General features: G+C 41.4%; 1 protein-coding gene across 1 annotated transcript in view; it reads left to right on the top strand.

The window, feature by feature from the left end:
- Positions 1 to 13104, top strand: part of AVEN (apoptosis and caspase activation inhibitor) — a 197251-nt gene that overhangs the window by 178248 nt on the left and 5899 nt on the right. The window contains exon 3 of the mRNA XM_004274038.4: positions 8632 to 8702. Within this exon, the coding sequence (XP_004274086.1) occupies positions 8632 to 8702 (71 nt within the window). The remainder of the gene's footprint in view (positions 1 to 8631; positions 8703 to 13104) is intronic.

Below are 13104 nucleotides of genomic sequence, written 5' to 3'. Positions count from 1 at the left end.
AAATATTTATTGAGTATCTGTATTGTCCTAGGGAACTCAGATGGCTGAGAAGTCTAGTGGAAATAGTGGAAAGAGCTTTGTTAATTATAGGTATAATAATGAATGTTAGGAGCCAAGAGGTCTTGGTGTCCAGCCATTAAGTGGCTGGTCAGGCCATTGAGCCTGTCCTGACCTAAGGCTCTTTACTGTTCTATAAAGTGAGGGTTAGAATGAATGACATCTGGTGTTCCAGCTTTTGAGATCTATGGATGTTTTGTCTTCAAGGCATTCTGAGATGGTCTTTGCCCTTAAGAAGTTTCAGCTTTGTTTCTAGATTTCCTTACTTCTGTTTGGCTCAGTTCCAAAAATAACATGTGTTCGTTGTTTACAAAGGAAAATTCAACTGGAAAATGTATTATGCAGAAAAGAAGTCTCCTTCAATCCCGCCCTCTGAAAGAGAATCATTCTTAAAATAGCTATCTAATGATCTCCACTTATTTCTATGCATATATTAATATTTTTGTGATATATACACACATATATGTGTGTATATAGTATGTGCATAGGTGTGTGTGTATATATGTGTGTGTGTATATATATATCTTATTCATACTGTATTAAAACTTGATTTTTTTCATGTAACAGTTGAGATAATGGGCATCTTTCCATTTGTCAGTACATATAAAACTACATTTTTTAAAATTTAGGTATAGTTGATATATAACATTATTTTCATGTGTACAATATCATGATTCAACATTTGTATATATTGCAAAATGATCACCACGATAAGTCTAGTTAACATCCATCACCATACATAGTTACAATTTTATTTTTCTTGTGATGAGAACTTTTTTATTTAATAAAGCACACATCTTTTTAAAAAAATTTTGTTTATTTTTATTTTTGGCTATGTTGGGTCTTCGTTGCTGTGCATGGGCTTTCTCCAGTTGGGGTGAGCGGGGGCTACTCTTCGTTGCGCTACAGGGCTACTCTTCGTTGCGCTACGTGGGCTTCTCATTGTGGTGGCTTCTCGTTGCGGAGCACGGGCTCTAGGCGTGCGGGCTTCAGTAGTTGTGGCGCGTGGGCTCAGTAGTTGTGGAGTGCAGGCTCAGTAGTTGTGGCGCACAGGCTTAGTTGCTCCACGGCATGTGGGATCTTCCAGGGCCAGGAAGATGGCATCAAACCCGTGTCCCCTGCATTGGCAGGTGGATTCTTAACCACTGTGCCACCAGGGAAGCCCAAGAACTTTTAAGATCTACTCTCTTAGCAAGTTTCAGTTATGCAGTACAATATTATTAACTATAGTCACCATACTGTACATTACATAAACTATTGTATTTTTAAAATGACCTCATAGAATGTTAGTAATTCACTATTGGAGGCAGATTAAATATACATTTTGGCCAGAATGTCAAGTGTTGAATCATATTCAGCTGAAGCTAAAGCTAAATATCTCTGTCATAGAATGGACGTGCTGGAATACATGGAAAAAAATCTGAAATTTCAGCAAAACTATTGAAATATTATTATAAAAGTTATTAGTGGCCAGATTTACTTTTGACAATCTATAGGCATTCTCATTTCTCACCACTGTCTGCTGTTAGATTGTTCCTGCAGTCACGGTACCATCCTACACGTTCGTGATACTAAATAGCTGGCAGCTTGGCTGAGGTGGGTAGAGGAGCACAATACTCTTTGGCTAGTTCTGCCAGAATGGTCGAGGGTAATGGTGCCCCTCGCAATTAAATTTGTCCTCTCTAAGAGTAACTAGTTAAAGACTGGGTAATAGGCTAGGTGAAGACTTATCTCCTCATTAACTGCTAGACTTGGAGATTTGTTTGATGATCATGAGTTTCATTGAAGGAATCCCCCAAATTGAAGCACTGTGCACTGCTTTTTTCCCATATTCTTTTCCATTATGGTGTATTACAAGATGTTGAATATAGTTCCCTGCGCTATGCAGTAGGACCTTGTTGTTTATTTTATATATAATAGTTTGTATCTGCTAATCCCAAACTCCTAATTTATCCTCCCCCAGCCTTTCCTCTTTGGTAACCACAAGTCTGTTCGCTATGTCTGAGTCTGTTTCTGTTTTGTAAATAAGTTTATTTGTATCAATTTTTTAAAAGTCCACATATAAGTGATATTGGTATTGTCTTTCTCTGTCTGACTTAATTCACTTAGTATGATCATCTCTAGGTCCATCCATGTTGCTGCAAATGACATTATTTCATTCTTTTTTATGGCTGAGTAATATTCCATTGTATATATATGTGTGTGTGTGCACACACACCACATCTTCTTTATCCATTTATCTGTCAATGGACATTTAGGTTGCTTCCATGTCTTGGCTATTGTACATAGTGCTGCTGTGAACATTGAAGTGTATGTATCTTTTTGAATTAGAGTTTTCTCCAGATGTATGCCGAGGAGTGGGACTACTGGATCATATGGCAATTCTACTTTTAGTTTTGTAAGGAACCTCCATACTGTTCTCCATAGTGGCTGTACCAAGTTACATTCCCACCAACAGTGTAGGAGGGTTCCCTTTTCTCCACACCCTCTCCAGCATTTATTATTTGTAGACTTTTTTTTTTTTTTTTTTCAATACACGGGCCTCTCACTGTTGTGGCCTCTCCCATCGCAAAGCACAGGCTCCAGACGCGCAGGCCCAGTGACCATGGCTCACACAGGCCCAGCCGCTCCACGGCATGTGGGATCTTTCTGGACCGGGGCACGAACCCGCATCCCCTGTATCGGCAGGCGGACTCTCAACCACTGCGCCACCCGGGAAGCCCTATTTGTAGACTTTTAAATCATGGCCACTCTGACTGGTGTCAGGTGATATCTCATTGTAGTTTTGACTTGCATTTGTCTAATAATTAGCGATGTTGAACATCTCTTCATGTGCATTGTGCACTGCTCGAAACATTCTTTCTGATTATTTTCAGAAGCATACTTAAGACCACATATATCTAACTTTCTAATATTTTTGCTGCTTTATACAATTAGTTGATTGAAAAAAATCCATCATTAATTTTGGCTCCAGAAATGTGGCAGTAGAGCAATGTTGTTGACTTTCAAGATATACAGAATTGTTTCAGTATCGCCTGTATCTCAGCTTTCATTGCGTGTACACCAACTTCAGCTTTGTTGGAATAGAATGACATGGGACTTTTTATTATGTAGGAAAAATGTGAACTCTCCAGGTACATCAGTTTTGTTCAAATCCTCCCCCCCCCCTTTTTTAAGCAGATTCTAATGAATAAATTACTTCTTAATAAATAATCATTGGATTTAGCAGGCCTGCTATTTTTGTATTCTTATCTGCAAAGTAGAATATTACGGGATTTTGTTGCTGTTATTCAAGCAGCCTATGTAATAGGTACTAGCTCTTCTCCATCTTGTTTGAGGATATGGTATAAGTACACAGCAAGGCAGTTCCACAGCCTCTTATACATCATGAAATTAGTCTTTGGCTGAAGGAGGAGGAGGAAAGTGTTATACTCCTTTTATGCTTTCTGGTTCTGTTCATTACACTGTGCTGTAATTACTTGCTGAACACACAGCTGGTGAGTGTGACCAAAACTTTGAATGCTTATGACTTGCAAGACACATTTCACCATGTTTGTTCCATTGTCAACAATAGTTGGCTTTCCCTGTTCTTCACTGGGTTCCATTCTATACTTCTTCATTCTGATTCATTCTGTTAGTGTGAGAGACAGGAACTCTCTCAGCCAGAGAATAAAGCAGGAGCAGAATTGAATGCATTGTAAATGCACCACACTGTCTTATTTAATGGAAGTCTCCAATTGTTCCTGCACGTCCAAATGTCCGATGTACAAGATACAGGAGTAGCATGTTTACTAATACCACCATTGTTCTGTACATGTCTCAGTATAAGAAGAGAATTTTGGTAACATGTTTTCCAGAAGTACTCTTGATTCTAGGAGTCATAATTTTGACAAGTCTGGACACACTTTCATCTTCAATGAGAGGATTAGAGAGGTTGGCTTTCTTTAATAGTCATTTAACCAGCTTATTTTTCAAAATTAGCCTCTGTGTACTTTATTAAGATTTTAAAATTGTGTTGTTTTGGAGTTTGACTATTATAAACAAAATGTGCTTAAGGTACCTTATTTTTCTCAAACATTTTCTTCTTTTCTTTGAATTTTTTATGTAAATACTTTATTTTGTATCAATCAAGAATGACTTCATGGTCAGAAAGAGAAAGACAGTTACCATATGATATCACTTTTGTGGAATCTAAAATATGATACAGATGAATTCATTTATAAAACAGAAACATTCACAGACATAGAAAACAAACTTATGGGGACTTCCCTGGTGGCGCAGTGGATAAGAATCTGCCTGCCAATGCAGGGGACACGGGTTTGATCCCTGGTCTGGGAAGATCCCACATGCTGCGGATCAACTAAGCCTGTGCGCCACAAATACTGAGCCTGTGCTCTAGAGCCCGCGAGCCACAACTACTGAGCCCACATGCTGCAACTACTGAAGCCCGCGTGCCTAGAGCCCGTGCTCTGCAACAAGAAAAGCCACCGCAGTGAGAAGCCTGTGCACCACAACAAAGAGTAGCCCCCGCTGGCTGCAACTAGAGAAGGCGCGTGCACAGAAACGAAGACCCAGCACAGCCAAAAATAAATAAATTTATAAAAACCAACAAACAAAAGGAAAACAAACTTATGGTTACCAAAGGGCAAGGGGGTGGGGGAGGGATAAATTAGGAGTTTGGGATTAGCAGATACAAACAATGATATATACAAAATAGATAAACAACAAGGTCCTGCTGTATAGCACAGGGAACTATATTCAATATCCTGTAATAAACCATAATGGAAAAGGAAAAAAAAATGACTTCATGGATGTCATTGTGATTTTATAGTTTTTCCTATTTTTGAAAATTTTACATTGCAAATCATAAGATCTGGGTCTGATAACTGGATTTTTTTCTATTGTCTCTTTTTTTTAAAATTATTTTTATTTTATATTGGACTATAGTTGATTTACAATGTTGTGTTATTTGCAGATGTACAGCAGAGTGATTCACTTATACATACATATATATATATATATATATATATCCTTTTTCAAATTCTTTTCCCATTTAGGTTATTACAGAATATTGAGCAGAGTTCCCTGTGCTATATAGTAGGTCCTTGTTAGTTATCTATTTTTAATATAGTAGTGTTTATATGTCAATCCCAAACTCCCAGTTTATCCCTCCCCCCAACCCTCAACCCTTTGGTAACCATAAGTTTGTTTTCTAAGTCTGTGAGTCTGTTTCTGTTTTGTAAATAAGTTCATTTGTATCATTTTTTTTTTAGATTCTGCATATAAGCAATATCATATAATATTTGTCTTTCTCTGTCTGACTTCACTTAGTATGATAATCTCTAGGTCCATCCATGTTGCTGCAAATGGCATATTTCATTCTTTTTAATGGCTGAGTAATATTCCATTGTATATATGTACTACATCTTCTTTATCCATTCATCTGTCACTGGACCTTAGGGCCTCCATGTCTTGGCTTTTGTAAACAGCGCTGCAGTGAACATTGGGGTGCATGTATCTTTTTGAATTATGGTTTTCTCTGGATATCTGCCCAGGAGTGGGATTGCTGGATCATATGGCAACTCTATTTTTAGTTTTTTTAAATTAATTTTTATTGGAGTATAGTTGCTTTACAATGTTATGTTAATTTCTACTGTAAGGAAAAGTGAATCAGCTATACATATAGGTATATCCCCTCTTTTTTGGATTTCCTTCCCATTTAGATCACCACAGAGCATTGAGTAGAGTTCCCTGAGCTATACGGTAGATTCTCATTAGTTATCTATTTCATACACAGTATCAATAGTGTATATACGTCAATCCCAGTCTCCCAGTTCATCCCACCCCCACTCTTGATATACATGTTTGTTCTCTAAGTCTGTGTCTCTGTTTCTGCTTTGCAAATAAGATCATTTATACCATTTTTGTAGATTCCACATACATGCGTTAATATACGATATTTATTTTTCTTTCTGACTTCGCTCTGTATGACAGTCTCTAGGCACATCCACCTCTCTACAAATGACCCAGTTTTGTTCCTTTTTATGGCTAATATTCCATTGTATATATGTGCCACATCTTCTCTGTCCATTCCTCTGTTGATGGACATTTAGGTTACTTCCATGTCCTGGCTATTGTAAATAGTGCTGCAATGAACATTGGGGCACCACGTGTCTTTTTTTTTTTTTTTTTTTGTGATACGCGGGCCTCTCACTGTTGTGGCCTCTCCCGTTGCGGAGCACAGGCTCCGGACGTGCAGGCTTAGCGGCCATGGCTCACGGGCCCAGCCGCTCCGCGGCACGTGGGATCTTCCCCGACTGGGGCACGAACCCTTGTCCCCTGCATCGGCAGCCAGACTCCCAACCACTGCGCCACCAGGGAAACCCGCCATGTGTCTTTTTGAATTATGGTTTTCTCTGGGTATATGCCCAAGTAGTGGGATTGCTGGGTTATATGGTAATTCTATTCTTAGATTTTTAAGGAACCTCCATACTGTTCTCTGTAGTGGCTGCACCAAGTTACGTTTCCACCAACAGTGCAAGAGGGTTCCCTTTTCTCCACACCCTCTCCAGCATTTATTGTTTGTAGACTTTTTGATGATGGCCATTCTGACTGGTGTGAGGTGATACCTCATTGTAGTTTTGATTTGCATTTCTCTAATAATTAGCAATGTTGAGCGTCTTTTCATGTGCTTTTTGGCCATCTGTATGTCTTCTTTGGAGAAATGTCTATTTAGGTCTTCTGTCCATTTTTTGATTGGGTTTTGTTTGTTTTCCCCTCTCTCTTAGTTTTCTGTCATCTTGGTCTCATCTCCTGATACACCTGAATTTTGGATACTGTGTATAAAATATAGTAGAGATAATTCTAGGTTATTGATAATGTCATTTTCCTCCAAAAAGGATTAACTTTTGCTTCTTTTAGTCAGAATCAGATTGAGCTGATTCACTGCTTTGCCTCAGACTTTGTAAAGCTGTCCTATGCCTCCTTGATCCTTACTTCCTTTCTTATTCTCACCCCTTTGCCTGTTTTCCTACTAGGTGGTTTTGTTCTGGTTGATTTGCAAAAGCTCTCTTTGTATGTAAGAGACAGGCTCTTTGCCTATATGTGCTACAAATGTTTATCACCAGCAAATATGATTTGTCTAACTGCTACATTTTAGGATTTTTTTAAAGGTTTTTTGTAGCCTTTCTATTGTCCTTTTAAAATGTTAATATTGCACAAATATTTATAAACTACCCACATATAATCACAATACACTTATACATCCACATGCACAGACAAGACATTATTAATTATATTACTCAGGTTCTTTATATCATAATTTTTGAGGGATCAAGGTTGATTTGCCAATGACTAATGGTAGTGATATTACCCTTTCTCATGATAAAGAGTGATGTTCTTGGTCTTTTTTACCTAGAATTTGATCTTGTCAAGTGTTAAAATGTTATGATCCATGTGTTTTGGAAATGCTGGGGGTATGGTGTAGATTCTGATTTTGTCTTTGTCTCTTTAATTCAGGATTCTTCAGTTCTTTTCCCCCTCTTTTAAGTTAGAAGTAAAGAATGGATTCTATGGTTAAATAACCTGAGAGATATCATAGGAGGAGAAAGTGGGCCTGTACCTGAGTCTTAAAGTATAAATAGGATATGAATGGGTAGAAGTGTGTGGGCCTTCCAGACAAGGGAGAAGGATTAAAAAAGAAATGAGGATAGGGTAGAAAATGAAGTATGTTCAGAATGTGAAAAGAGGCTCTCGGGAGCAGGAAGTCAAGAAATAGGAAGCAAATGTGGGTTAATGAGGTAGGATCACATTCTGGAGGATCCTGAAAGCCAGGTGGAAAAGTAATTCTTTATAAATTGGCTATTCTTAATGCAAATAACCAGATAAGTACATATTTACAAAATAAGCTTTGTGTCATGTCAAAGCCCACTGTACGGAATCATCTGTCAAGCTTGTTTATCTTGATTCATTTTCCTTTATTCCAAGAGCTCAGAGCAGTGCACCATGATTCACATTAACTAATCTAATGCACATTCTTTGAGTTTTATTTTGTATCTGACATTCTAACCAGGTGATTTTTAGAGTGATGGTTCAGATTGGTAACCTTGCCTCAAAGAGATATTTTAAGTCTGTCATATTGTGGATCAGTTGAGAACTGCTTTCCTTCAGTTCTGTTTTTCTCCTTCCTTTTCTGCTTATGCCCACCCCCAAATCATAAATGTTAGTTTCCTTGCATATATTAAGCAGATGAGATGAAAATATGCTAAATATGGGGAGATGGCCACGTCTGCAGGCCTGGACTGTTCAGTTGTCTCTCAAGAAGCATGTAGGATGGTGGCTTATTGAGAGTTGAATGAAGCAATGAATACAGTTGCCAATAGTATTTTCAAGTACCCGCTCTGCACAGATGATGTGGAAAGATGCGGAAGCCAGGACCTTCTATTGAATGATATCACTGAGTTTGGGATGGTCAGCTCTTCAGAAACAGCACTTTTACTCCCAAAGGGAAATTCAGAGAACTGAGTGTTTTCCTTTTAGCTTTGACATAAAATTGTATGTTTTTTCTATTCCCAGGGGACTCCTTCTCACAGTTCCGGTTTGCCGAGGAGAAAGAGTGGGATAGTGAAGCTTCCTGCCCCAAACAGGTAAGGTGAAGCTCTGTCTGGAATGTGGACTGGCTCTTCTCAAGGCTGGAGACTAGCACCTTTCACATTGTTGTTGCGATGGAGACTTCACATAGAGAAGAGTCTAGTCATTCATGTACAGTTCAGCGTCAGTTACCTAAATTGCTCAGAAAGTTTCCAGGGAGCTTAAATTATACAGGTTTTGGAGCTGGAGTTGACCTTTATACCTGGCCATCTATGTGAACTACTTATATAGCTCATATATGACTATAGTTCATATAGACTGGGTTGTAGGGCTGAAAGTTTATAGTCACGATTTTGAGTGGATTACTTTGCCATGTGGCCTTCTTTTCCCTTTGTGTGAAAATTCATCTAAGGCTTGAGAATTAATTTATTTCTCCCACACTGTTTTTGGTGTTAGGTAAGAAAATCCTTAACTTTATAGTTTTAAATAACTCTTCTTCTATAATTAGGAGAATAAAGCTATAAAATAAGAACAAGTATCACAGAAGTCTTTCAGTGAATCCGTAGCACCCACACACTTTATTTGCTTTGTATTGCTGCCATATTTTCCTCCCAGGGAGTTTTGATGATTCTCCAGGCAGGATTTCACTGAACCTTTCCGTACAAGAGACGACAGGTATTCTCACCCTTTTTAAAATGCACAGAGGATGAGTAAGTGCTGGCGTGGCATTTGCTTCGACTCCGGGGCTGGAGCATACTATCTGATACAGTGATCAGACAGCCTGCCCACAGCTTCAGACAGGAGACCGGGCAGCAGACCTGACGGATAAAGCGCGGGACCTTCCTCCCCATTCCGCTGTCAGCTCAGTACACACACAGTAGGTGGCTCACACCCCCAGGTGGGCTGGCTTCACGTTCAGTTGTTTGGGACGGACATTGACTTAAAGACAGAGGGGAGGGAAGTGACTTGTAAAATGACTTCCTGTTCCTGTACAAAGAGTATGTTTTATAATATAGAAAAATTTGGGAATTAAAAATATTTGTTTTTGCTTGGGTCTGTCTGGGCATGTACCTGAGTATGGTTTAGAATTCTAGCACAAGTTGTAAACAGACGAACGCAGATCATGGAGGAATTCAGTGAAAGCCAAACAACTCCCATTTCAACTCCTTTGCACCATGTTGGCTATCAGAGAACATTTTGTTATCCTGAGAGTTTCAAATAATTCTAAGGTTCTTTATTTATCAAAACACATGTTCTTTATTAGATATTTTATTAGATGTAGCTTATTGGAAGATGAATGAGACAGAGACCATGCTTGTTCATCGCCCTAGGCCCCTTACCTTAGCACAGTGGCTGACACATAGTAGATGGTAAATATTTACATGATAAATGAAAAAGAATGCAACATAAAATAAGTGGTAGAATAAATGAATGAACATAATACTGTGGGAGAAAGCTGCTTTGGGCTGGAAGTGATTGAGAGTAGGAGCATGGGATAAAGATCATTTGAATGGGCCTTGGTGGATGGATGAGTATGGTTCTGGTAGGTTCTATGTGGGGAACAACAGGAGAATGATGAGATCTGAAAGACCAGGCTGTGCTCAGAGTCGGGAGCATAGCTGGAGTGTAGCTGGAGTGTGGATTCTCAGAAGAGGCGGCTTCCAGTGTGGGTCTGGGTCACTTAGTACCAGTGGTTTGGTCTTCATTTTTATCTAGGGGCAGTTTAGCCTGTGGGTCAGAGCATAGGCTTCAGAGACGCAAACCTGAGCGTAAATACTAGTTCTCATCTGGAAAATGGAACTAATAATAAAATGTAACTCAGAGTTGTCATGAGGATTATATTAGATTATAAATAAAAGTCCTTCTGTGCAGTTCCTGACACAGAGGAAACACTCAAAATTAGCTCTTATTACTACTGTTACTTGTTAACAAAAGTTTTGTTTAGCAAGACAACGGAAATGGCTAGACTGGACCTCTGCCATATTGGGAAGGAGGGACTGAAGAGGTCAGAGGCTGGAGGCTGGGAGAGCAGGTAGGAGGATATTACGTGGGGTGAACCGGAGGGGACGTGGGCCGACAGCATGGGCCATGAGATGGAAGACAGTTCACTGGCAGATGGGACTGCAGTGGAGGACGTAGTAGATTGCGTCACGGGCCAGACGTGAGATGTGAGGACAAGAAAGATTCGCAGGGGCGCTAAGCTTCCCAGCACGCTGATGAGGTGAGCAGTGATGACTGACGGAGCGAGAGAAGGCAAGCCTGATTGTGAGCATCTTGAGTTGAAGTTTAGTAGAGCACATCCCAAACTGCATTCATCTCTTCGCCACCGGCACTGTTTTGTGTCCCACATCTCCCCTCACTCGGTCCTCTTTATTTTTGCTTACTTGAGAGAGAAAAAGAAGAGAAGAATCTATCTGTCTATCTGTCTATCTATCAGTTGTTCCTCATGTGCTCCTCTGTCCCGAGCACAGCCAGTGACATGAAGCAGTGAAGAGTTTGCCAGTGGGTCCTGGCGGAGGCCCCGAAGGGCACCCTGATGGGAGAGGGCCCAGTGCTGTCCCTGTGACTTGCCTTCATGTCTCTGTGGCTCACATGCAGGGTGAGGGGAAGGTGGCCTGGCAGTCAGGGTCCCTGCTTCAGCCGTGTTGGCCCCATTACCGCAGGGGAGTTGGTCCCTTCAATCCATGAGTGGCGTTTTCAGACCTGTCCTTTGGACAGTATGGGGACATGTGAGGAGGGAATGGGTGGGAGGAGAACTGAGGGAGAAAAAAATAGGTCCATTATTTTTTGAAAATCACCTGAAGCTTTTTTTTCATTCCGTTTTTCAGTTGTGTTGACTAGCAACTTATTTAGTCAGTAGAGCTTCCTCGAGCAACCACGGAGCACTGGGTGGCACGCCGTGGTTCCTGAGTGCGTGGCTTTTAAGGGAACACTCAGGCCCACCCCTGAGAGCGCAGTACTGAATGAGGCCTGACGCTCTGTACATGGAAGGCGCCCCAGCTTTCTCTAAAGTGTCACTTGATCTGAGCACTTCCACTGTAAAGTGTCCCCGTGGTCCCTGAGTACCCAAATGAATGCGGACTGTGAGTGCTGTGGCTCTCGAGGAAGGTGCAATGGTCTGATCAGAGGCTGTAAGTGGAGTTTCTAGTAGGTTCGTTCCTCACCAAATGGTGTACCTTTACGCAGACACTGAGACTCGGAGTCTGATTGGCTTCCTGGACAGGGAGGAGCCTTCGGGAATAGATTCTCACCACCGAGTCTGTGCGCACACTGATGGCGGAGAAGTGGGGTTGGAGGGACTTTGTTCTAACAGTCAAGGCTGGCCTCCTGCCCCCAGCCTCCGAATCTGCAGGAGAAGAGGCGCTGGGGTGGCCAGGCTGCGTGCTCCAACTGTGAGTGACTGTCAGCGTTGGCCAGGTGGATGTGGGGATGGGGCTCTCCGGGCAGAGATGACCCACCAGTTATTTACAACATGGAGCAAAAAAGCTAATTCATGGTGGTTATTCCAATTAAATCTATTTTCAGATTCACACTTTACTATTACAAGCAATTCACTTCAGCTCCCTTTATATCTAAGGCCTCCAGCTGTAGCCCTTTAGGGGACAAACTGGTGACAAAAAAGGGGAAGTCTTCTTACATCGTGGTGTTTCATGGTAGGTTCTAGGCTCTAGGACTGCTGCAGGGAGACGAGGAGAAGTCACTGTGCTGGGCTGAAGTGTCTTGAGGTCCTCATGGAGGCGGTGCCCTATCACCTGGGCCTTGGATGGTGGGTGGGAATTGGAGACGTGGGGAAAGGAGACACCCCAGCAGCTGAAGGTCCATCACTTGGGACTCGGCACATAAGCACAGCCTGGCCATTCCCTGGATCTCACAGACTTTTCATTGTTAACGATATACCTTGTAGCCGTGTCACACATGATGCAAAAGGGGGGAGGAAGTTTGGGCACTTCTAGCTGGACCCCAGCACGTCTCAGCGGGCCTTCTCCAGAGAGCTGAGACAGCAGCATGTGAATGGTTGGCAGGCATCGTGGACGGAAAGTTCTTGCTCTTTTATAGGCTGAAAGCAGGGGGTCTACCCGGGTGACTTTGCAGACACCTTGGCAGTGGGAAGGGTGAGATTTCCAGTTTGTAATGTGGTGACTTACTCATGGGTTAAGCATTCAGGATCACACTTTTCTAGTGGTTTGAGAGGTCTTCTCCAAACTTCGAAACAAAGACTGGCCATGCTGGTCTTGATCAAGCACTTGACGTGCTGAGTGCAGGACTGCGGCAAGGCCTGCACATGTAGTGCATTTCCCACTCTCCTGTTCCCTAAATACTCTATGTTTTTAGATGTAAGTTCCTTTTTTTCCAGGGTGAGGGGCCACATCTGCTGCTGCCAACCTTGCTTACCTTAGAGCTAGCCATCTCCGGAAACTTTCAGAAGGGCAGGTGAAAAGCTGTATTGCTTCTTTTGAT

Source organism: Orcinus orca, chromosome 2 (assembly GCF_937001465.1).
Source record: "Orcinus orca chromosome 2, mOrcOrc1.1, whole genome shotgun sequence".
Lineage (NCBI taxonomy): Eukaryota > Metazoa > Chordata > Mammalia > Artiodactyla > Delphinidae > Orcinus > Orcinus orca.
The sequence above is the reverse complement of the archived record's forward strand: the minus strand, read 5'-3'. Positions and strand labels throughout refer to the sequence as shown.